This window comes from Sebastes fasciatus, chromosome 20 (genome assembly GCF_043250625.1).
Source record: "Sebastes fasciatus isolate fSebFas1 chromosome 20, fSebFas1.pri, whole genome shotgun sequence".
Classification (NCBI taxonomy): Eukaryota; Metazoa; Chordata; class Actinopteri; order Perciformes; family Sebastidae; genus Sebastes; species Sebastes fasciatus.
In genome coordinates this window covers 8,834,147-8,859,670 of record NC_133814.1, presented here as the reverse complement: position 1 = coordinate 8,859,670, position 25,524 = coordinate 8,834,147, and the positions used below count along the sequence as shown (strand labels likewise).

General features: G+C 41.9%; 1 protein-coding gene across 16 annotated transcripts in view; it reads left to right on the top strand.

Annotated features, from left to right (window-relative positions):
* ryr2a (ryanodine receptor 2a (cardiac)) overlaps positions 1 to 25,524 on the top strand; it is a 170,245-nt gene that overhangs the window by 83,059 nt on the left and 61,662 nt on the right. For 5 of the 16 annotated variants that reach the window (XM_074620545.1, XM_074620540.1, XM_074620544.1 and 2 more), the window contains 33 exons: positions 1,200 to 1,303; positions 1,530 to 1,613; positions 1,785 to 1,944; positions 3,065 to 3,212; positions 3,369 to 3,472; positions 3,876 to 3,980; positions 4,108 to 4,282; positions 5,175 to 5,383; positions 5,623 to 5,799; positions 6,100 to 6,245; positions 6,377 to 6,491; positions 7,873 to 8,033; positions 8,137 to 8,296; positions 9,241 to 9,327; positions 10,061 to 10,192; positions 10,998 to 11,092; positions 11,323 to 11,498; positions 12,000 to 12,634; positions 13,807 to 14,007; positions 14,825 to 14,930; positions 15,127 to 15,270; positions 15,976 to 16,103; positions 16,581 to 16,726; positions 16,937 to 17,051; positions 18,247 to 18,379; positions 19,922 to 20,025; positions 20,639 to 20,774; positions 20,928 to 21,114; positions 22,131 to 22,242; positions 22,322 to 22,442; positions 22,625 to 22,794; positions 22,965 to 23,185; positions 25,078 to 25,168. In XM_074620545.1, the coding sequence (XP_074476646.1) occupies positions 1,200 to 1,303; positions 1,530 to 1,613; positions 1,785 to 1,944; positions 3,065 to 3,212; positions 3,369 to 3,472; positions 3,876 to 3,980; positions 4,108 to 4,282; positions 5,175 to 5,383; positions 5,623 to 5,799; positions 6,100 to 6,245; positions 6,377 to 6,491; positions 7,873 to 8,033; positions 8,137 to 8,296; positions 9,241 to 9,327; positions 10,061 to 10,192; positions 10,998 to 11,092; positions 11,323 to 11,498; positions 12,000 to 12,634; positions 13,807 to 14,007; positions 14,825 to 14,930; positions 15,127 to 15,270; positions 15,976 to 16,103; positions 16,581 to 16,726; positions 16,937 to 17,051; positions 18,247 to 18,379; positions 19,922 to 20,025; positions 20,639 to 20,774; positions 20,928 to 21,114; positions 22,131 to 22,242; positions 22,322 to 22,442; positions 22,625 to 22,794; positions 22,965 to 23,185; positions 25,078 to 25,168 (5,088 nt within the window). The remainder of the gene's footprint in view (positions 1 to 1,199; positions 1,304 to 1,529; positions 1,614 to 1,784; positions 1,945 to 3,064; positions 3,213 to 3,368; positions 3,473 to 3,875; positions 3,981 to 4,107; positions 4,283 to 5,174; positions 5,384 to 5,622; positions 5,800 to 6,099; positions 6,246 to 6,376; positions 6,492 to 7,872; positions 8,034 to 8,136; positions 8,297 to 9,240; positions 9,328 to 10,060; positions 10,193 to 10,997; positions 11,093 to 11,322; positions 11,499 to 11,999; positions 12,635 to 13,806; positions 14,008 to 14,824; positions 14,931 to 15,126; positions 15,271 to 15,975; positions 16,104 to 16,580; positions 16,727 to 16,936; positions 17,052 to 18,246; positions 18,380 to 19,921; positions 20,026 to 20,638; positions 20,775 to 20,927; positions 21,115 to 22,130; positions 22,243 to 22,321; positions 22,443 to 22,624; positions 22,795 to 22,964; positions 23,186 to 25,077; positions 25,169 to 25,524) is intronic. The other 11 variants (XM_074620550.1, XM_074620542.1, XM_074620547.1 and 8 more) reach the window with 5 other exon arrangements.

Below are 25,524 nucleotides of genomic sequence, written 5' to 3'. Positions count from 1 at the left end.
GGCGGACCTATAGATGTCAGTAGTTCCTCAGTAATAGAACTTTTTGCTCCACTGATTTGGCGGTCCAGTCAGAGAGACTGAGGGGGAAATTACACAAAGTTGAAGCTATTTTAAAAACCTAAAAGATTTTGGTCTTTTGAGAAAACACTCAAGGCTGAAGCCAACGTGGATGTAACTCCAGTTCTTTGACTTTATGCGCCCAGGTGTCCAATGGTTCTCCGTGTCCTGAGGTCAAAGGGTGCCAAGCAACAGGCTCCCTTAACACCGGGTTCACATCAGGAAAGGAAGCGGCCCGATTTTCAGATGAGCGCTGCCTGTGTCCTTCCGGCGCCCATGTACTGTAAATCAATTGAGCTGTTAACACAGCACACGGAGCACCGCGGGCGGCTTGCAATCCTCAGAGATAGTTTCGGCATCTGGTCTATTTTCTTTGCGTGCCGCAAATGAATCTGGCAAGCAAACACACTGATGATCTACTATAAACAATATAAATGATATATTATATATAATATAAATGATCTGATTCTGATGAGATGATAAAATATGCCCATGAACGCTTTGACTTCCCTCCCCTCTCTCCCTGCTGTCCTCCCAGTGCCTCCCCCCAATCACATTTCAAAATGCATTAGAGACAGCCTCGTGTCACTGCTGTTTGAGATAATGGGTTTTAAATGATGTACTTATTCCACATATTTTGTCAGTTGTGTCTAAACAGAGAGCGAGAGAGGAGCAGATGCACTACACACACTACACACACACACACACACACACACACACACATACATACATACACAGACACACACAAGGAGACAGAAGACAGAGAGAGAGCTCTTTAGTAAACAGCAGAGGAGCAGAATCTCTTGTTGACCGGTATGGAGAAATGTGCTTTGCGCCGTTATCGTTCCTGATGTGAACTGTTGTTACTGTCCTAATGTTTGCTTTTCATGCCTCTGTAGCGGCGACTGCTACGTCTGCTAGAACTCAAGGACGAACTGAATTAGAATTTGGTGGTTAAAGTTCAAGGTCACTGTGACTGTGACACAAAACACATTCTTGGCAATAACTCAAAAATGTCTAATGATGAGGTGATGACATGTTTGGACAGACATGGATGTAAACCTGCAACTTGACTGGTTGTCGGAGACATACGAGCGCGAGTTAGTAATTTTAGTTTTCTATGTGTCTTCTGTGTGTTTCAGGTGCGAGATGATAACAAGCGGCAACATCCCTGTCTGGTGGAGTTCTCCAAGCTTCCTGAGCAAGAGCGGAGCTACAACTTACAGATGTCTCTGGAGACTCTCAAGTAATGCATCAGTGCAGTGAGCAACATAACATGACATTTAGACCAAATATTTAACTGTGACACTATTAAGCCCCGATGACACACAACGTGTTTCACACATAAGATTCTACCTAAGAAAGTCTCAATGCAGTATGTGGGAGTATCGGTGATGGTAACGTGTTTGGGTCCAATATCAAACAGTTGAATTACGTGTTTGATCATGTGTGTGTGTGTATGTGTGTTACAGAACTCTCCTGGCCTTGGGTTGCCATGTTGGCCTAGCAGATGAACACGCTGTAGAGAAAGTCAAGAGCATGAAACTGTCATCAACGTAAGTCACCTCAATGACACACTGATGGGACATTTCATGAGATTATTTATAGGGCAAAACAAAACCGGTATTTAGATGAGGATAGCGCCAGAGGCTCTTAGACTTCAGTACATGAAGGTTGTTGAGCAGCTGGCTAGCTAACGATTCAGTGATTCAACTCTATCTGTGCAGCTACGAGTTGTCCGGTGGTTATAAACCTGCTCCTCTGGACCTGAGTCACATCAAACTGACCTCCACCCAGGAAGCCATGGTGGACAAACTGGCTGAGAACGCACACAACGTCTGGGCAAGAGATCGCATCCGCCAGGGCTGGACCTATGGCATCCAACAGGTAGGACACTATAACACATATTGTTAAATGCAAGCGCCGTGTGTGGGTTTGGTTATGTGTTGAGACTGAGAACAATTGTGTTTCAGGTATCTCTGAATGTCACTTATTGAGTTTTCCAGTTGGATGACCTGTGTGATTGCAGCGCTCCAGACTAACTTTTCCACTGCTACCAACTGTCTCACTTGATCGCACCAGCACTTGATTTGGCTGCACCCTTCTTTTGGTAACAGCAGGGTTCTATGAAAGATGATGAATAGTTGCCCTAATTTGCATACCCTGCCTGCACTTTCATCATCCGTGGCATCTGAGCCGGAACCCCTTGTTGTCTCTCCCTCCCCACCACCACCCTCCTCCTCTCTCTCCTCATTTTGATTTTTTAAAACAATCCAATAGTATAAATGTGAGTTTAGTACAAGTTGGCAGCTTGAGTGCCAATCTCTGATGGTAATTCACAGAGGGCACACCTACATACAGCTACTGTACTGGGCCAACCACAGCTTATGCCATCTCAGTGCGGAGCAATCCTGAATGTTACTAGTCAAATTGAGGTGCACTTATGGCAAGCCGTTTTAGCATTTAATAGCTAGAGAGGATATTCATTAGAGATATCTGCAATGTCATTTTGCCTAATGAAAACTCTAATTCAAGATATCCCTAATTCTATTCTGACTAGGCACAGATATCTACAATTCAGTTGCAGATATCAGTAATTCACATTGCAGATATCCGCAACTGAATCATGACTAGTCGTAATTCCAGTTTCAGATATCCACCATTTAATTCTGACTAGCCAGAATTCCAGTTCAAGGTATCTTTAATTTCCCTCAATTGAAGATATAAGACCAGTACCAATAGAACAATGGCACATCAGTTGTAAGATGACAATGACAGCTGCATCTTTAAACAAGAAACCCAGAATATACACGTAGGTTTGCTCATTTTTCCTTCAGAGGCAATATCACCACTTGGTGTGAGTAGCTCGTGGATAACACTGAAGATAGAACACTTTCACTTTTCACAATTCACCCAGTTGGCTGACTAAATGGTTGCCTCCATGCACAAAGAAAACTATAAAGTATTTACTTTCCATTCTTCTGGTCTATTCTTGTATGCTCCTCAGGATGTGAAGAATCGTAGAAACCCTCGACTGGTCCCCTACGTTCTGCTGGATGAGAGAACCAAGAAGTCCAACAAAGACAGTCTGAGAGAGGCCGTCAGGACTCTGCTGGGATATGGCTACAACCTGGAAGCTCCTGACCAGGACCATGGTACAGTACCTACCCTTCATTGTATCCCTTGGCATTTTTAGGAATATTTGTATGTTTAGTATAATATTTTTTTTGGAGGAAAATTGACTACCTTGATTATGCAAAATTACAACATATGATAATAACATGTTATTGTTTTCCCTTCTTCTCTTCCAGCAGCTCAATCTGACCCCAGCAACGTATCTGCCGAGAGGTTCCGCATTTTCAGAGCAGAGAAAACCTACTGTGTTAATGCAGGGAAGTGGTACTTTGAGCTGGAGGTAAGAAGATGACACAGGATATGATAGTATTGCTCTGAGGATATTTACTATTAGGATGTAACAACGTTTTTTAGCTTATCTAAGACCCTTCACGATGCCCTATTCTGAACTAAAGTGTACTGGGTAACAGAGATGTGGAATCGAGTCACATGTCTTGGACTTCAGTTAGACTTGAGTCACAAATTTGATGACTGTAAACTCGATTTGACAAAGTCAGAAAAGACTTGCAACTCAACATCAGTGACTCATGACTTCACTTGGACTTGAGCCTTTTGACTTGAAAATACTTGATATCTTCCCCCCAATGTCTCCTAAACTCCAACAGCTATTGCCAAGTTATCACACTGAGCTTTTACTGTTTTTTCCTGAAGTGATTATTACCCGGTTCCTGCTTGTTCTCCAGGTATTAACAGCAGGAGAGATGAGGGTGGGCTGGGCCAGGCCAGGATGCCTTCCAGACCAGGAGCTGGGAGCTGATGACCAGGCCTTTGTCTTTGATGGATTCAAGGTGGCTGCATTTTTCTTCGCTCTACACATTCCATTTGTTCAGTTTTTTGGCACTAAAGTGGAACAATTTCTTTTTTTTAAATGTCCAAATTAGGCATAAATGGGTAGATGGGTTTTTCTTTTCTTAGGTCCAGCGATGGAACCAGGGTAATGAGCACTTTGGGCGTGCGTGGCAGACAGGCGACGTGGTGGGCTGCATGGTGGATCTGAATGAACACACCATGATGTTCACACTTAATGGAGAAGTGCTGCTGGATGACTCTGGATCGGAGCTGGCCTTCAAGGACTTTGAAGTTGGTGAAGGTCAGTGCTGACACTAGAACATGGGGAAAAAGCAAAATCCTACACTTCTAGGGAATTTTACTTTGGAAAATATCTAAATGAATCCAGTAAACATGTTTGATTTTCAGCATGTATGTAGTCAGAGATGTCCTGAAGTCAAATATATCAATCATTGTCAGGAATTATGTATTAAATTTTTTCCAACAAACCAAAAACCATTTCCTTCACAAGTTAGTGGTATTTTCTTTTTAATTTATAAGGGACATTAAATGTTTTATACTTCTGGTGAATATAATCCAATCAATCTTATTTCCATATATGTATTTGTATATAACCTTTGTTAACACCTTATTTTGAAATTAATGCATTTAACATAAATGTCAGTATATGGGTGCTCTACAGTTGTAGCGTCAGCCCTTTATACAAAGGAGATGCGAGTGACGGCTGGCTTGACCGCACGTTACAGCAATACGATAACGTTTCCCGTCCATGACAGAGGTAGCATGCAGCTTTAGCCATGATGTCTAGCTCTGCTTTTCCTGTCAATGTGTGAAACCCAAAGTGTTTCCATACTTTACTGGATGTGTAGTGTTCACCATGTTGGGTTTAACATGTGAGGGTGCAGGTCGTATCCACGTGGACCCTCCACCGTTTTCTACTTTCTCGTTTCGGCTCGCTGCGGTTTGTTTTGGTTGACAGATACGGAACGGATATGACGTCACGTTACTCAGACTACAACAATAAAAGCGGTAACTTCCTTCTACCTCCACATAGACTCAAATGAAGATATTATATCAATTCTGGCATTAAAAAAAATGGATTTCAAAATCGTAAAAAAAGAAGAAAAAAAATCTCTGCATAGGTGAATCGTTTTTTTTTCTTCCCACCCCTACTTTCTTCTGTCTATCCCCAGGTTTTATCCCAGTGTCCAGTCTGGGTGTGTGTCAGGCGGGCAGAATGAACTTCGGTAAAGACGTCAGCACTCTGAAGTACTTCACCATCTGCGGCCTGCAGGAAGGCTACGAACCGTTTGCTGTCAACATGAACCGGGACGTTACCATGTGGCTCAGCAAGAGGCTGCCTCAGTTTGTTCCCGTCCCCCCCAACCACCAACACATGGAGGTGAGGGGAGCCACCTGCAATACAGATCCACATAGCTAGCACCTGGTAGAATCTGCTGTAGGTTTTTGTTAGAACTTTCAATGGCATTAGCCTGAGATCTGGACTGAAGCGTAATCACTTGAGACTCATTTAAGACATTTCTAAATACTGTTCAATAAACTACTGACAAATCAAGCCGAGCTGAAAAATTGAGAGTATGGACAGAACTAATGTTTTTTTTATTTTGCCTCCTTTTTCAGGTGACAAGGATAGATGGGACAGTGGAGTCGTGTCCTTGCCTAAAGGTCACCCAGAGGTCATTTGGCTCCCAGAACAGTTACACTGACATTACCTTCTACAGATTGAGCATGCCCATAGAGTGTTCAGAGTCCTTCTCCAGATCCTCAACCAGCGACAGCCTCTTCTCACCAAAGAGGGTAACAGTACCACAAACACACTGACATGTACAACACACACTCAAATGCAATCCTTCTGGTGTGTAGCAGTTTCCTCCACTGCCCAAGTAGAATTTATTGTAGATTCTGTTGAAGCACATTATCTTGAATTTCTCTAGTTTAACTGCTTACTGTACATCTCATTGTTCAATAGTTGTTGAACTATTAAAGGAAAGCTCACCACGTCACCATTCACTGCTCACATTTACCTGCAGGTGTAAACAATAGGGTTGGGTGTATGATTGAGAATATGTGTGGTGTGTTCACTGTCTGTTTCTGCAGGAGCTGGAGGACTTTGAAACTGTGTCAGACTTTGAGGTCCTGATGAAGTCCTCTCATGGTCACAACGGTCCCAATGGACCTGACAGAGACGAATTCAACAACCACAAAGATTATAACCAGGAGAAGCCCTCCAAACTCAAGCAGCGGTAAACCCTGTTTCCTCACGTCAACACTAAAGAATCAACAGTTTTAAAAATGAAATCTGATATCTACATCCAACTTTTGCACTCACTGTTTTTAAACTTTACGAACCTAAACTAACCGTCTGATCTACCAGGTTCATGTTGAAGAGAAATAAGCCAGACAACAGCTGTCCATCATCTGCTCGACTGTCAGAGGAGGTGATGGCTGACGACAGAGATGAATATGAATTCCTCATGCAAGCCTCTACTGTAAGACAATACACAAAAACACTCACATGCAATATACCTGTTACTAGGGCTGGGCAATAAGGCTTATAAATAGGGCTGTCAAAGTTAACGCGATAATAACTCGCTCAATTCTAAAGCTAGAGTTAAGATACTAGTATCATAGAACACCTGAGGATTTAAAATGAAGACAGATTCAGCAACTGCATGACTTATTTCTTGCATAAAATGTTTTCAGAAACACACGGTGAATTATTTTCGTGATATAAGAGAAGAAAGTTTCCAAACGAGCCGCCATGTCGGTTCCAGTTTGAAAGGTGGGAGCAGCAGCCCACGAGGGAAAGCGTTCATCCAATCAGGTGTCTAGTGGCAGCCCATCAAGCATCCAATGCTGGGAAGCGAGGTGATCCCTTGCGATAAAAAACGCCCCCGTGGACATGTACCATTACCGTAATGTCTAGTATATACACGTACCGCAAAACAACGTGGGGGAAGGTTTGACAGTCTTTTTCGAAGTGGAGGCTGGCATCTTCCATCAACGTTTCCAACCTTAACACATATAAACTCGCTTTGGCTCTTCACTTCTTTCGTTCTCTCTAGGCTCTTTCCTTGCTTCCCCTCAAGATACAAGCACACACGCCCCATACGCACATCCATGCTCATACGCCACGCATACTCGAGTGTGTCTGTGGGAGGGAGAGAGCCGCGGGAAAAGCGAAACGCCAAAGCGAAACGCCAAAGCGAGATGCCAGCGGCTTAAAAAAATTACAATTGATATTTGTACTCGATGTTCGCAATATAGTCATTTACAACATCCCACGTAGAACGAGCCGTAATACATTGAGTATATTCGATATATCGCCCACCTCTACTTTACATGTTACGGATGACGAGTAAATGCTGCAGGCCTATTTTAATCATTAAGATACATATATAACTGCAGTACAATTTGCTGGCATAGAAGGGGTAATGTCAAACCATTCTGACACTGCCTTTGTGACCTGACATCTAGAAAGTGACATTAGACTTTGATCCTGAGATATCTTGTTTCTATTATTAGACCAGAACAGGCCAGATCTGGGAATTACGGGAAATACCTGTCAGAAGGGGATAAATCATTACCTTAATTAAGTATGGATAAAGATGCACAAGATGGTTTTGAAATGAATAAATTATAAATATATTACATACAGTGTTACAGTTCACTCATTACATTTGTTACATAATATTAAATTAGAATTTATTTGCTCTGGCTTTTAGCAAATGATGTTATTAAAGAGGTGTTCTCTCAATGCATCAATTTAATGTCTTATAATATGGGTGTTGTGAAGCCCTTGAGGAAAGTGACTGTGCTCAAGGGCACTGCAGTTAAACTTGACTTAATCGCTCCTCTCTTTCTGTGCAGCACTACTACTCTGTGCGGATCTTCCCTGGTCAGGAGCCCAGCAGCGTTTGGGTGGGCTGGGTGACCTCTGACTTCCACCAGTACGACCCGGGCTTTGAGCTGCACAACGTCCGAACTGTCACCGTTACCCTGGGAGACGAGAAGGGCAAAGTTCATGAGAGGTTAGTCAAGTTGCAGCTAACCCATGTCTTAGTGGAAATTATTGAATTTGTATAATAATTACAAATATTTATAATAATGTCGGCTGTAACTCTGTTGCTTCAGTATAAAGCGCAGTAACTGTTACATGGTGTGGGCCGGAGAGAGCAGCAGTCCCGGTCAGGGGAGGAACAACAACGGCTTAGAGATCGGCTGTCTGGTCGACACAACAAACGGATTGCTGACATTCACAGCCAATGGCAAAGAACTCAGCACATACTACCAGGTGAATATTTGATCTTCACCTCTTGCTTCCGTCTTCTTCTTTCTTCCTGATCCTCTTTTTAATTCCTTTCATATTGCTTTATACATCATAATGTGCCTCTTTCCTTCTTGTTTCTTCTCTTTATTCTTATGTATTCTGTTTGCCTTCTTCTAACATCCCTCTCACTACAACAGTCTGGCACCAGCTATATTTAATCCACATTCTCCTTTTCGCCAATATTTGTTAGTCCAACTGCAACCAAACTACATGTTTGTTATGCTCCAGCATACAGTACATATTGTATGCTCTGTAAACTAAAAAGAAATCTGTATACGTATACACAGAACTTCTGTTCATATAGCCAATCAAATAATTTAATTTTAACGTGTTTAAAGCACCAACATCACCGATCTGTTATCGGCTGACAGTGACACTAATTAACAGTCTGGCTGCAGGCTGAGACATAACACAAAGAGCCACAGACTTTGAACAACAACCCACATTAGCTTTCTAGTAGGGCTGTCAAAGCTTACACGATAATAATGCGTTAATGCAAATTTGTTTTAATGCCACTCATTTCTTTAACTTGCAATTTTTAGATTCTACGGGGCTCACTTTTAAAGCTAGAGTGAAGATACTGGCATCATATGAAACTAGAAAACACAAGGAATCCATATGTGAATGAAAATGGGTTCTATGGGTACCCACGAGTCTCCCCTTTACAGACATGCCCACTTTATGATAATCACATGCAGTTTGGGGCAAGTCATAGTCAAGTCAGCACACTGACACACTGACAGCTGTTGTTGCCTGTTGGGCTGCAGTTTTTATTCCTTACAATAACCAAAAAAAATTACAATAGATAAAAAAAATATTTGAAACTGATTTTGGACTGCAAATAAGGAATGACTAACTGGTTTCAGTTGGACTTAAGTAATTAGCTAAGCACTCTCTCATCCCTACAGGTGGAGCCCAGTACTAAGCTGTTCCCAGCAGTCTTTGCCAAGGCCACCAGCCCCAATGTCTTCCAGTTCGAACTGGGGCGTATTAAGGTGAGAAGGACCCCCCACACACACAAACACACACTTTGCTTCTTTATTTATTTATCTTTGTATTAATTCCCTTATATATTTACTCTTCTGTTTAATTTTCCCTTTTATTTATTTTTTTAATTTATTTTTATAAAATTTGAAATGTATTTATTTATTTACTTTTTGCATTTATTTTTATTTACTTGTTTTTTTTATTTATTTTTAAATGTATATATTTATTTATTTATTTATACTTTATTTTGTATATTTATTTTTGCACAATTTTCCCTTTGCATTCACCCCTTATTTATTTCCTCATACTTATTTAGTTCTATATTCTTTTCTTTTCTTTACACATTTCTTATTTCATTTCTTTATGCATTTCTGCCTCATTAAGCAAACGAGGGGGCTGTCACTCAACATGTGTCCTGGGGTGTCATTTTATCAATTGATTATTGGCTACATTTATTTTTAGTCTTATTTTTGCTACATTTGATGACATTTATTAATTCATATATTAATCATTTATATTTGAAACAGAACATTTCTTAAACAATCCTTTTACTTATGGCCACACCCTACAGTCTCTCATGTCGTGTCAGTTTGGGATGAAATGATGTCTTATACATAACTAGATTAATGAGCACTAATATGAAAACCAACTTGAGTGTGTATATGTCCACAGCATCCTCTTTGGTCTGTCCAGCGGTGTCTTATGTGATGTTTCATTGTCAACATGTCTGTCTCCTGTCAGAATGTGATGCCTCTGTCAGCTGGTCTGTTTAAGAGTGAGAGGAAGAACCCAGTTCCTCAGTGTCCTCCACGGCTTCATGTCCAGTTTCTCACCCCTGTATTATGGAGTCGTGTTCCCAACCACTTCCTCAAGGTACAGTAACAACTCCTACCTATTTATAGTACAGCAGGTCTGCAGTTTCTGTCTTTTTTGTGCAAATCACTAATTGTGCAATATATAGAACAAAGGGATGTAAAGGCTGACAGTTCTGAAAAGAAATGTAAAGAATGTACTAACAATTGGTAGGGTTGGGACGATACACCGATCTCCTGATTCAATACTATCACGATATTTGGGTGCCCATTCGATATGTATTGCGATTTTGGTTAACTTTTTTAACACTAGACCATGGGAAAAAGTTGAATCATACACTTCTAGAGACTTTTACTTTGGAAAATATCTAAATTAATAGATGTAAAAATGTTTGATTTTCAGCATGTATGTAGTCAGAGATGTCCTGAAGTCAAATATATCAGTCATTGTCAGGAATTATTTATTAGATTTTTCCCAGCAACCCAAAAATCAAAGAATAAAGACATTTCCCTCACAAATTAGAGGTATTTTCTTTCTAATTTATGAGGGACATGTAATGTTTTATACTTCTGGTGAATATAAAAAATCTCTTTCAAAATAGTAAAAAAAACATAATAAATATATATATTTTAGTGAATCAATTGTTTTTGAACAGGAAAATAGATTTTTCTAATTTACAGTGAAAGCCCAACTGATGCTTGTCTCTATAAAGAGAGTATGGAAATGATGCTGAGCTTCAGCTGTATCAGGCGCTGGGTTAGTCTTATGACTCCCCCATACTGTGCTGCGTATGGGCAGTATGCTGTGCCGCACAGTGGGTGGACAGCAACATGAAATGTAATGTATGCTGTCTGTTTTTTTTCAGGTGTCAGCATCCAGAGTGAATGACAGACACGGCTGGCTGGTCCAGTGTAACGAACCTCTGCAGTTCATGTCTCTGCACATACCTGAGGAGAACAAGTAAAGTACCCCCACACACACACACACACACACACACACACACACACCCCCCTCTATCTTTGGCTACATCCACACTAATACGTTTAACGATCTCCGTACACACGAGTGTTTTAGCACCGTTTTATAAGTAATCTCAAGAACACACACACACACACACACACACACACACACACCTTTTCATTTTCCCGTGCTCTCATTTCTCATGCAGTATCTCTCTGTGTATTGTCCAGGTCGGTGGATGTCCTGGAGCTGTCAGAGCAGAGGGACTTATTAAAGTTTCACTACCATACCCTCAGACTGTACTCAGCAATCTGTGCTCTGGGAAACAACCGGGTGGCACACGCCCTTTGCTCCCACGTCGACGAGGCACAGCTCCTGCAGGCTATAGAGAATAAGTACATGCCAGGTAACACACACAGCACGTAGAAAGAATAACTGCATGCAAGGTTAGAGCCTGTCCCTGAGAAATAAGTGGAGGTCAGGTAATAGTCAGAGCCTGCCCTTAAAGCTAATTGCATGATGCGGTGTGGCATAACTGTAGGAAGAGCTGGAAGTAGTAAAATCATTTAGTAGAATTGGTAATACTACAATGTAAAGATACTACACTACAAGCTCTGTTTTAATGAATGAAATGAAAAAGTGCTTAAAGGTTAAGGTTCCCATTATTGTGGGAATACTGATCCATGTCATGCACACACATAACACATAAAAAGTGTCTCAAGTGGAGCTATTTGTATCGGTTTATGACGGGCGTATCGATTTTTGACCGATTCCCCTCAAAATTTGAGTCAGATTCAAAGTTTTTTATCAAAGTAAGTCTTTAAGTAAAAGTACAGAAGCATTATTAGCAAAATATAAATAAAGCATCTAAAGTAAAAGTACTCTTCTGTGTGTCTCTCACCCACAGGTTTGCTTCGTGCGGGCTACTACGACCTCCTCATCGACATCCACCTGAGCAGCTACACCACGGCTCGCCTCATGATGAACAACGAGTACATTGTTCCCATGACGGACGAAACCAAGAGCATCACCCTGTTTCCAGATGAGAAGAAGAAACACGGCCTGCCAGGCATCGGCCTCAGCACGTCCCTGAGACCCAGAATGCACTTCTCGTCCCCGAGTTTCGTCTGCGGGACCGGACCGTCGTCTCGTAACAACGGCAACAACGGATCGGGAGACTGTTTCCAGTACAGCCCCGAGTTCCCCTTAGATATACTGAAAATGAAAACCATCGAGATGCTAACGGAGGCGGTGCGGGAGGGAAGCATGCACGTACGGGATCCAATAGGAGGCACCACTGAGTTTCTCTTCGTCCCCCTCATCAAGCTGTTCTACACCCTGCTCATCATGGGAGTGTTTCAGAGTGGAGATCTGAAGAACATCCTCAGACTGATTGAACCGTCTGTGTTCTCTGAAAGAGGGGAAGGGCAGGAGGACGCACACACGGAGCTGGAGGTGGTGAAGGATGGAGAGGACGGAGGGAGGAAAATGCCTAAAGAAGGACTGTTACAGATGAAGCTACCGGAGCCTGTAAAACTCCAGGTGACACCCCCTGTTTGTAAAATGCAGTTCCATTTGTTTACTATATCATATTAATGGTATATTTACAGCCACAGTGCCTTTCAAAAATAATTTTCAATGTAACAGTGAGTTTTTCATCACATTGCAGCTGTCAATTGATTAAAATATTTAATATTAATTGCATGATTGTCCATAGTTAATCGTGATTAACCGCAAATAAATCACACATTTTCTATCTGTTCGAAATGTACCTTAAAGGGAGATTTGTTAAGTATTTAATACTCTTATCAACATGGGAGTGGACAAATATGCTGCATTATGCAAATGTATGTATATATTTATTACTGGAAATTAACAACACAAAACAATGACAGATATTGTCTAGAAACCCTCACAGGTACTGCATTTAGCAAAAAAAATATGCTCAAATCATAACATGGCAAACTGCAGCCCAACAGGCAACAACAGCTGTCAGTGTGTCAGGGTGCTGACTTGACTATGACTTGCCCCAAACTGCATTTGATTATCATAAAGTGGGCATGTCTGTAAAGGGGAGACTCGTGGATACCCATAGAACCCATTTTCATTCACATATCTTGAGGTCAGAGGTCAAGGGACCCCTTTGAAAATGGCCATGCCAGTCTTTACCCTCACAGGTACTGCATTTAGCATAAAAAATATGTTCAAATTATAACATGGCAAACTCAAGCCCAACAGGCAATAAGGGGTCCCTTGACCTCTGACCTCCATATATGTGAATGAAAATGGGTTCTATGGGTACCCATGAGTCTCCCCTTTACAGACATGCCCGCTTTATGATAATCACATGCAGTTTGGGGCAAGTCATAGTCAAGTCAGCACACTGACACACTGACAGCTGTTGTTGCCTGTTAGGCACACAAATTTCCTTTTTCTTCCTCATTGGAATTAGCACCTCGGAAGTTTTACAATGAAAACTTTGCAAAATGTACAAGTTTTTCCTGTGATAGTCGTTGCTTTGAGGCCAAGTAATATGTCAATTTTCTCTTCAAGTTTGAGCGATTTCAAAGCTGTACTTTTTAAATCTGCAATGACAGTGACCCCAAAGCTTGATGACATATATACGCACTGTATTCTACAAACATGTTACACCTTTTTCATCATAATATGTAGTTGACCCAACACCTGTGTCTGATCTCTGTGTGTATGTGTAGATGTGCCACGTGCTGCAGTACCTGTGTGACTGCCAGGTGCGTCACCGTATCGAGGCGGTGGTGGCCTTCTCTGACGACTTTGTGGCCTGTCTCCAAGACAACCAGCGGTTCCGCTACAACGAGGTGATGCTGGCGCTCAACATGTCTGCAGCCCTCACTGCCAAGAAGACCAAAGAGTTTAGATCTCCTCCACAGGAACAGGTAGGAACACCGCCGAAGAAGAGAGGGGTCTGGGCTGGAGGACAGAACAGTACAAATGAAAAAGGTTATACAAGAGTAGAGCAGACTGGAGAAGAATAGTGCAGTGAAGAAGAATAACAGGAAGTGTATTAAGAGAAGAACAGCAGACAGTTCACCATATTCACATGGCCGTTTTGCTCTTACGTCACGCTCAGGGTGGGAATTAATCTCCCGGAAACTAGTCAGACTGCTATGTACAGTAGCTATGGTTGAAGGGGTACAAATATTTGACATGTGTACCTCAACTAAGTGTTGAAACAATGTCAACGTGGGCAGGTATGTCTGTAAAGATCCCCAAAAGAATCCAAACACAGGGATACAGCAACTGGATTGAAGGTTACATCCACGATGTTGAAGGAAAGAACACAGACATGAGCTAATCTACTTAACTGTATAACATTTTTCATTTTGGTTTCAGTCAGAGTTGAGGGTAGCAGCGTTATCGCAGTCAGGGCAAAGTCACAAATACATCATCAATATCAGGAGCAAACTGAAAGCTGAGTCACTTTGAATAAAGGAATTGAGATTAGGAACATATTGTGTATCACCTAAATACTCCTATTCAGCTGAGGCCTCTCAATGCTGGACACCGTAACCGTTGCTGGAGACATTTATCACTTGAATGTGTTGTAGACCCCCGAGTCACATAGCATCTTTCCAATACACTGGTGGGAACACGCTCCCGACATCCAAACCTATGAACAAATGTGTGTTGGATTTCCGTGATGTCATCCCAGTGATTGTTGTGGAAGTATTTAATGAATGTGTCTCTGCTCAGATCAACACACTGCTGAACTTTAAGGATGAGAAGCAGGAGTGTCCGTGTCCCGAATACATCCGAGAACAGCTGCTCGACTTCCACGAGGACCTGATGAGACACTGTGGTAAAACTACCAATCAGCTTCAATTACACAACCAACCAAACATTCAAATTAACTAGAATATCCAGTTTTACGCTCACAGATCAATAGTTATGTGACGATATTAATAAGAACATTGATCAGTAATATCTGTATACTGTAAATTCATTGGCTGCAAACATCCAGTATGTACTGTGTAGTGATTGCTCCATCCCGTCAGGTATAGAGTTGGAGGAGGAGCAAGGGATTGATGGCGACAGTGACTTCACCATCCGAGGTCGACTCATGTCATTGGTGGAGAAAGTGGCTTACCTGAAGAACAGGATGGGCAACCTGCCGAAGGAGAAGAAAGAGAAGAAGCCCAGTAAGTCCTCCGCACCAGCTGATACACAGACAGACAGCAGTGGGGTAGATGTGGACATTTGACAATTCGTCATCCTAAATATTATATTATTTAGGTTCTGGAAAAATACTTTCATCACACAGAAAATGTCTCATAATTGAATCTTCATATTTCTATGAAATGCGTAGAGCACATTCAGGTCCCTGATGGAAGAATTCTTTTAATTTGAACGACCCCATGCCCTTTGTTCTAGCATTACCTACAGGACTTTCACATGAACGAGGGTTCTGTAATTTATCAATACAATGTCCACGTCCTTTTTGTAAAATAGTTAGGGCTGTCAAAGTTAACGCGATAATAATGTGTTAACGCAAATTTGTGATTTTGAAGTTGTAGTAGGCTCAGTTTTAAATCTAGAGTGAAGATACTGATATCGTATAAAACTATAAAGCCTAAAAAATCCATTGGCACCGACCTTGTCATACTAGCTTGTCACAAAGGAGGCTAAATAACCCTCCAAACTTACACTAACTTTTGGAGAGGAAAAACTGGCATTGCCATTTTCAAAGGGGTCCCTATGGTACATATTGAACTGATAAAAAACGTATAATTAATTTGCGATTAATCGCAATTAAATATTTTAATCGATTGACAGCCCTAAAAATAATAAGTCAATTGTTCGTCATAACTCTCTCTCTCCCCCTCCCTCTCACTCTGCGTCTGCAGGTACGTTACAGCAGTTGATTTCAGATACGATGGTCCGCTGGGCTCAGGAGTCAGTCATTGAGGATCCAGAGCTGGTCAGAGCCATGTTTGTCCTGCTGCACCGCCAGTATGACGGCATTGGAGGACAGGTAGGTCTGTGCCTGTGTGTGTTCCTTTTAATAGAGACTCCCTAACACTGGAGACCCTGTTTACAGCGTTACATTAGAATATAACAACCAACTGTTTGTTGTGGAAACACAGTTTCATTCAATAACACACGAGTGTAACAGTTGTTAAATAAATAAAGATGCTTCAACGTCTGCTGATGTACAGTGTGTGTTATAACATATAAAAAATAAAGATACGAGGACATCATTAAAGAAATGCCCTCAACAACTGTGTGTAACACTAACATGAGACTTTAAAGGAACAGTATAAATGATTAAAGGAGAATAATTCCCTCTATTACATTGTCTCTCTTAACATATGGTAACTAGTAACAGACTGTCCCGCTCAGTCTGCAGTCTCTACAGCTTCTCACAGAAATATAAAGTCTGACAGTGAAGGAAGTGTGTGGACCTCGGCCGCAAGTTTTCAAAGATACGAATCTGTCCTCACGTGTCCAGGTGCGGGCCCTTCCTAAGACCTACACTATAAACTCCGTATCGATCGAGGACACCATCAACCTGTTGGCCGCTCTGGGTCAGATCAGATCTCTGCTGAGTGTCCGTATGGGAAGAGAGGAGGAGAAACTGATGATCAGAGGGCTTGGGTGAGAACACACTCATCTGATTCTGATATCCTTTGGTCCTCTCTTGTCTTGTTAAAAGTCATTTTCCAGTGAATTTCCATTTGTTAAGGCACTGGGCAACTGTTATACAGTGAATAGCATGTTCAGTCAATGCTTACGCTATAAACCTGGTTAGAGCCCTAATGATGAAAGACTCCACCAAGCTTCTAACTCGCTCCTCTTCCTCCGTAGTGATATCATGAACAACAAGGTGTTCTACCAACATCCTAACCTGATGAGAGCTCTGGGGATGCATGAGACTGTCATGGAGGTCATGGTCAACGTACTCAGTGGAGGAGACTCCAAGGTATGAAGAATGTATAGGTGCAGAGCTACACAATAGGCTTAAAAGAGTAACGTCTCTATTTTTCAACCCTGGACCCTATTCTCCCATGTTTTTGTGTCTAAGTGACTAATAGGGACAACACTTTTTGAAATTGGTCCAGTATTGAGGGAGAGCTGTAGACAGCAGCTGCTAAACAAGCTGCAATGTACAGTAATCGCTCGGGGGAAACTCCTCACCGTCACTAAATGTACCGAAGGTCTGTCTGTTCACTCTGAGAAGTCTCATTCTGAAATCTCACGTCTCATCCACATTGTTAAAATCATTGAAATATTCAGCTATAACACTGAAAATCTTTTAGATAACACTTAGCTACGCTTTCTGTACTACAACACAACGAACTCTGACAACACTCAGTCATTTCTCACTCCAACTTCACGTTTCCACCGTTGTCTTCCTGCAACAAGTCACATGACACAATAACAAAGCGAAATGTAAGAAATAGGTTTTATTTCTCTGTAGGGTCTCTTTCCATAATGTTGTCAGACACTTATAATAACAATCGGAGCCTGTCGGCTGCAAAAACAAACACTTTTAGTGGACGTAACGTTACATTGACGGTGAGGAGTTACCCCGAACGATTACATTGCAGCCCGTTTAGCGGATGTCGTCTGCAGCGTTGCATTGCATTCCTCAATACTGGACCCATTTCAGAAATTTGTGTCCCCATTAGTCACACAGAAACATGGAAAAATAGGGTTCAGGTTGAAGTTACCCTGTAAGTACTGAAGCTGAAGCAGGACCAGGGTGTCGACAGAAACCAGGGTCAGGAACAGCTTTACTGAATTGCAACATCAAGTTTTGTGTACATGTAGATGTGGTTTATTTGTTGTTATTGTCATTTAGAAACAGCCTTGTCTAAACAGAGATGTCTGGATGGGAAGAGATTTTATCTATTGGCGTACTGTTAATAAACGAGTGTCACAGCCAACTCCAGCAATGCTTGTAGTATAATGAACAACTGTATCGTGAGACCAACGTGTTTCGGCTTGTGGCCTTCATCAGGGTCATTTTTTGATACTTGTACATTTGAATAAATATTTAAATAAATGCATAAAGTGCTAATAAAACTTTATGGACTATACAACATTTCTAATGAGAAGATTATCTTGCTGCATGGATTTTGTCTGACATGAAGTGTGTGTGTGTGTTTTTGCAGGAGATCACCTTTCCTAAGATGGTGGCCAACTGTTGTCGTTTCCTCTGCTACTTCTGTCGAATCAGCCGTCAGAACCAGAAAGCCATGTTCGACCATCTCAGCTACCTGCTGGAGAACAGCAGCGTTGGCCTCGGTGAGTATGTGTCTATGTGTGATTTATATCTCTAATATGCAGTGCAGAGTACATGTCAGGGAAAATACTTTTTTCATTACATTGTGGAATTTTTGGAGGCCACTACACAGTGGTAAATCAGAATTTGGAAATAAAACAGCAGACAGTAAATCAAGTGAACAGAGAGGGATTTCGGACCCAGCCGTGGTCTTCATCAGCAGATGGAGTTTGCTCAGTTGTTATCATGCAGCAGGAGTATGGAGCCCAAGTACCAAAGTTCCATACAAAGTTACAAAACAGAGCCATCTCCATGACAACTGAGCAGACTTCATCCAATTTGAGGTACATTTTGAACAAATAAAAAACGTGTCATAAATTTTCGATTAAGCGCGATTAAATATTTGAATTGATTGACAGCCCTAATCGTGATAGATAGCAACGAGGACTTTTGAGATTTTGTGTGCACTTTGGTGCTGTTGGTCAAGAAACTGTTTCAAGTATCTAAACATGTTAAATAAACAAGACACAACTGTTAAATGAGACAGCTTTACTCCCATGTTGATAATACATGACAAATCTCACTTTATACTATTTGAACAGATACAAAATTTGTGATAAATTTGCGATTAATCGCAAATAACTATGAACAATCATGTGATTATTCATTCATTCATTATCCGTAACCGCTTATCCTATTCAGGGTCGCAGCAGCTGACATTGGGCGAAGGCGGTGTGCACCCTGGACAGGTCGCCAGACTATCACAGGGCTGACACATAGAGACAGACATCTATTCACGCTCACATTCACACCTATGGGACATTTAGAGTCAACAATGAACCTGCATGTCTTTGGACTGTGGGAGGAAACCTGAGAACCCGGAGAAAACCCACGCTAACACAGGGAGAACAAGCAAAACTCCACACAGAAGGGCGACAAGCCGTGTTTGAACTTGCTGTGAGGCGACAGTGAAAAGCTTTGTGGTCTCCTATATAAAATGTAAAGAAACATAATAAAAGAGCAAAGACCAGTCGGATACAGTGGGCTCTTGTAATTCACAACACGTTGTCAGTCGTGCAGGAAATTTGGCAGGAAAATCACGACACTTTGACCAAAGCAGATGTGTTTCCAGCCTGAGGCATGAAGCCACTTCAGGTACTGGATACAAGAAGATGAATGCCGACAGTATGCGACACACGCACAAGAAATACTGATGTGTTTGACAATGAAGATCCTCTGCTCACTCCTTCCCTGCTGCTTCCACCGGCTTACAAGCTGTGAGCTGTTTTCTCCCAGCATGCTCATGTGTGTACAAGGAGAAGCTGTGTGCTGAGGTTTTGGGTACTTTGTGAAACCTAATTTGTTTTTACAGCTTCATCCCTTATTACTCACAGACAACATTGGCTCTCGGAATAGTGCTGTGTATCTAATAATGCTGTATCCAGGAACAGATACACCTGTGTTGTTTCATTGGTGTATTTATATTCATTATATCTTCCCGTCCTCTCCCCTCTCCTCTCCCTTTCCCTTCCCTCTGCTCCCCTCCCTTCCTCTCCTCTCCTCAGCGTCTCCGTCCATGCGAGGATCTACTCCTCTGGATGTGGCTGCAGCATCAGTCATGGATAATAATGAATTGGCCCTGGCTTTAAGAGAGCCAGACCTGGAGAAGGTGAGCTTCACAAACATGTTAACGTCAACATGTTGTCAAAATATGTCAGCAATTCAGGGATTGCTTCATCGAATACTCATAAAGAAATGTTAGAAAATCGAAATAAAGGAGTATGTAACATGTCAATTATGTACATAATGCTACAATATAAATACAATATATGTAAAGAAATGTAAGTAATTCAGAAAATTAAAAACGAGAATATAAGAAATATGTAAAAATATTTGCATTTTGACATGCAAAATATAACATATAACCACAGTGCATATAAGTAATTACAAAATGTAACTTATAATCACATTATAATGCATTATTACAGTGTTTATAATGCATTAAAAAAAGATTATAATGTTTTACAAACCATGAGAATAATAATACACTATGATCCTTGCAAAAAATGTCAGTGAGTGACCTGAGTATTAAGTCATTATAAAATGCTTTATGTGTTATGAGTATTGTTATAAAGCTTTATGAATATGTATGAGTGCTTATAACTGTAATTACACAGAGCTATAAGCAGATTTAGAGCGCGTTATATGTATGTTTGTAATGTATTATAGACATGGGCGTCATAGAAAGTGCTGCCCAACTTGTCACTTGTCTGCCTGTGCAGGTGGTTCAGTACCTGGCCGGCTGTGGGCTGCAGAGCTGTGTGATGCTGGTGCGTAACGGATACCCCGACATCGGCTGGAACCCTGTGGAGGGTGAACGCTACCTCGACTTCCTGCGCTTTGCCGTCTTCTGTAACGGTGAAAACAGTGAAACAGTCCCTTTTCTCACAGTCGACTATATTGGCAAATCAAATCTGTTCTTTTCAAAAAGATGCTGTCGTCCCTCTTTGTCAGTGTGTGTATGTGTATGTAGTGTGTTTGTCATGAACACCTCTACTGTTCTGTGGCCAGGTGAAAGTGTGGAGGAGAACGCCAATGTTGTGGTGAGGCTTCTGATTCGCCGACCCGAGTGTTTTGGCCCGGCCCTCCGGGGTGAAGGAGGTGATGGGTTGTTGGCGGCGATTGAGGAAGCCATTAAGATCTCTCAGGATCTGTCCAGAGATGGTCCCTCTCCTACGTCTGAGAGCAGCAAGACACTGTAAGACAACACCGTCACTTCTCATTCATTTGCTCTCATAGTATTAGAAAATAGGATTTTAGAAAAACTGTTTTTACTGTGTCTTGTTATTAATCTATATTAAGAAGTAATTTACAGTTCAGTATAAATGCTATTGTAAAGGCGCACATGCTGTCTGTTCCAAACCAAACACTTATATTATCCATCCCAGGTCTGTGTATTTAAGTATTTAAGAGTGGAGAGAAATCAGTTGTACACAGACTGTACGTCATTTGTTGCTTGAGTGACGAATTCCAACCCGTTCTCGCTCCTAACTCGTCAAATCAAAAAATGAGTGCCCCTCGACGTCAAATACCGATGCACCAAGGCACCCTTTAGCGTCTGTATGGGAGGCACGGGGCTTTCAGCTAACTCCAATGTAAACCCATCTGCGTCACTATTAGACAGTCAGAGCAACTGATGTACTATAAAGAGTCAGACACAGGACTTTCACCCAGGAGATCGCTGTTCGTTCCTGTATGAAACCAGGTGATCGCTGACTTATTTGACCTCAGTTTTGTTAGGTAATTTCCATACTTTACTAATACCAGTTGCATTACGAACGTAACAAACATGGACATTCACCCAGGAGACCGCTGTTTGTGTCCCGGGTGGAAACAAGTCAACGTTGACTTGTTTTACCGTACTTTTGTTACCTAACTTCTGTATGCCAGTTACACAACAAGTTGTAACAAACGTACTTATTTTAACACCAACCACGATCTTTTCCTAAACCTAACCAAGTAGTTTTGTTGCATAAATAACTAAGTAAACCTACATTGGAAATTTATTTTGAAAATAGACTGTATGAATGTTACGAGCGGAAACTGTACGTTTCCTGTAAACATGGAAGTTTATTTTGAAAAAACACTGCATGTAATGAGTGGAATCTGACATGCTGTCCCTGACACGTCCAAAACTGAGCAGTCTGAACTATTTAGTAGCATCAGTGACATGTTATTGTGTGTGTGTGTGTGTGTGTGTGTGTGTGTGTGTAGCAGTGACATGCTGGAGGAAGAGGAAGATGATACCATCCACATGGGGAATGCCATCATGACCTTCTATGCTGCTCTCATTGACCTGCTGGGCCGCTGTGCTCCAGAGATGCATGTGAGTCACAACACACACACACACACTTGCAGACTGACTCATGTAGCTACCCACACTAACCTAACCCGTTCGATATCAGTTAATCCATGCTGGTAAAGGTGAAGCGATCCGTATCCGAGCCATCCTGAGGTCTCTGATTCCTATTGAAGACCTGGTGGGAGTCATCAGCATTCCATTCTTCATGCCCAGCCTGGCTAAAGGTAAGCAAACCCCTCTAGCACCCACCCTATCTGACATGCATAGCACAGTAATCCTGATGTGAAACAGGTCCAGTATGGGACCAATGATGAAAATGTGTAAACACAAATTAAAAGCAGCGACGTGGTTGATGGTTAAATCTTGTTTGTGTGTGTGTGTTATGTGTTTGCCTCTGGATGCATAGATGGGTTGGTGGTGGAGCCAGACATGTCAGCTGGTTTCTGTCCGGACCATAAAGCAGCCATGGTCCTGTTCCTGGACAGGGTCTACGGTATAGAAGACCAAAATTTCCTGCTACACCTGCTGGAAGTCGGCTTCTTACCAGACCTGAGAGCTGCTGCCTCTCTGGACACTGTAAGTGAGCAACTGCTGTTTCTTTGTTGCCTTTCAATATTTCCTTAAAGGGCCAGTGTGTAGGATTTCGGGGGATCTATTAGCAGAAATGGAATATAATATTTATAACTATGTTTTCATTATAGTATAATCATCTTTTCTCTTGTCCTCTGTCTCTGTATTTGTGTCAGGTCGCTCTCAGTGCCACAGACATGGCACTCGCCCTCAACAGGTATCTGTGCACGGCCGTGTTGCCTCTCCTGACTAAATGCGCTCCACTGTTTGCGGGGACGGAGCCGTTCGCCTCGCTGATCGACTCCCTCCTCCACACCGTTTACCGCCTGTCCAAAGGCTGCTGCCTCACCAAGGCCCAGAGGGACGCCATAGAGGAGTGTCTGCTGGCTGTTTGCGGGTAAGACTGCACTTCAAACGGAGAGAAGAAAAACAGACGTGCATGTGTGAGAGTCAGCGGAATCCCTCAGTGTAAATTATTTAAAAACATGTGGGAGGGGTTGTCTGGAAAGCAATGTAAGATTCTGACTAGTGGTGTGAACTAATAATAATAATACTGACAAAATAAGACCGAATGTGGTACAAATAATCATTATTTAACATTCAGTTCTTCTCATTTCAAGTTTGTTTCACTCCTAAAGGTGCAGTGTGTAATATCTGGCCACATGCTCCAAACAAATAGGGGGCAGCGTTTCTCCTCAACTACTGGGTCCATACTACCTACATTAACAGTCATCAGTTATTAAAAGCCAACTACTTACAAACAGCAGGGCAAGAACCAAACCGACCAAACTGCTGAAACTCTGAGAGGCCGTTAAAATAACTCTGCTATCTTATAATCTTCATGTGAGGCGTCGGCCTATAGTTTACGTTAGCCGTCTTTGTGTTTACTGTGCCACTAACCGGGGGGCTGTACGGTCCATGTACGTTTCGATAGTTTTGTTATTGGATTAAATCCAAAGTGGCAGTAACAAGAAAAACGACTCCCACTTCCGTCTCGGTTAAATCACTAAACCTCTTTGAGGTTCTTTATATATGATATCTCTCTAATTCTTTTTCTTTAAATGCTGACATTTAGCTGTTTAAACGGGCTGATCCCCTTCTTTAGGAAGCAAACACATCAACCGAACACAGAAACACTAGGATTGCATCCCTGAGGTGCCAGACAACCGTCGCCAAGTACACAAATATCTCATAATAAACCATACTTGAGAACAAAAATACACACAACATCAATAAACTATTAAATATTATAAAATAGCTTTCTTAAGGGTTGAGATGAACCCCCCCAAAATATATTTAGCTTTTTATAAAGGTAGCGTGTCCAGGAGATCACCCCGCCGGGAGGAGAGTGGGGATCATGCTCCGAGAGACAGACCCCCAGTCAGCGGACGTAGCAACTCAAATTCAGCCAGCACAAACCCCCGATGCCGGGAGTCACAGCGGACTGTTGGAGCACTAGGTCTAACCTGTGTAACGGCAGCAACAGAAAGTTTGCTGATCCAGTGTGAAGGGTGGGCGGTCCCCCGGGATCAGACCCCCGGTGCTGGGGTTTGCACTAGTTGAATTGAAGTTGCTGCAGCAGCTGACTGAGGGTCTCTCTCGGGGAGCTGCCTAGTGCCGACAGCTCTCCTCCCAGCAGGGAGGTCTCCTGGACGCAGGGAGGACGAGAAAAAGGTGTGGGTCGTCTTCTCATTTTTGCCACTTTGGATTTAATCAAAACGAACACGGACAATTATTATTGGCACGCCCTCAGCAGCCGGCAGCTCTACTTCTTCATCCTCTCATGAGGGCAGACTGGACGCTACAGTGACTCACTATTGCCTCTCGAGGTAAAAGTGGTTACAAGACAGCTAGCATGCTCATTTCAGTAGATATCTCTGCCACACAATACATAGACTTCAGTGACATAACGTCAACACTGTAACCTCCTCACATTCTGTCGATAATGTTTTTTTCGATCATTTTTTTGGAGTGTTTTAATCTAAAATTCTAGCCCGATCTTACACATCGCACCTTTTAATGAAGCTCTGGCTTCAACTTGGGTATTACTGCTAATCACTATATTCTCATTTATTTGATTCCCCTACTCATTCATTATTCATTTTCATTGATGCATCTTTGTGGAGCATTTCCCTCTTTGCGTTTTATTATAATGTCACTGTTTGTCATTTGGCTGTTTTTTCTTTTTTTGTTTTGTCTAAAGATCTGATCTGTCTACACAGTTTTTATACTGTTTCTGTGTGGCAGTGGAAATAACCAACTAATGTATGTCTTCTTAATAATGTGCAGTAAGCTGAGGCCTTCCATGATGCAGCATCTGCTGAGGAGGCTGGTGTTTGACGTTCCTCTGCTTAATGAACACACCAAGATGCCTCTGAAGGTGAGAAGCACATTCCACTTATATCTCTGCCCAATCAATTCAACAGTGCTTTTCAAAATGAATCTACAGGGACTATACTTTAGCACTAATAGTAATAAGAATATTCATTTTACACTACAATCTGCAATGTACACATTCTGACTGTTGTATTACCTCAGCTCAGACAACAGTCACCGAGAACCTCCTCTCCACTCCAACATGAAATAGTGATCATGTGTCATCGTAATATAGGAGAAGTTTAATTGTTTGTCTATAATAGAAGTTACCTTCGACAACACACACACATTTATTCTAATACAGTTGTCAGTGCACATCCTTTGCATCAGCATCTCTGATATCGGATGTACTGAAAATGT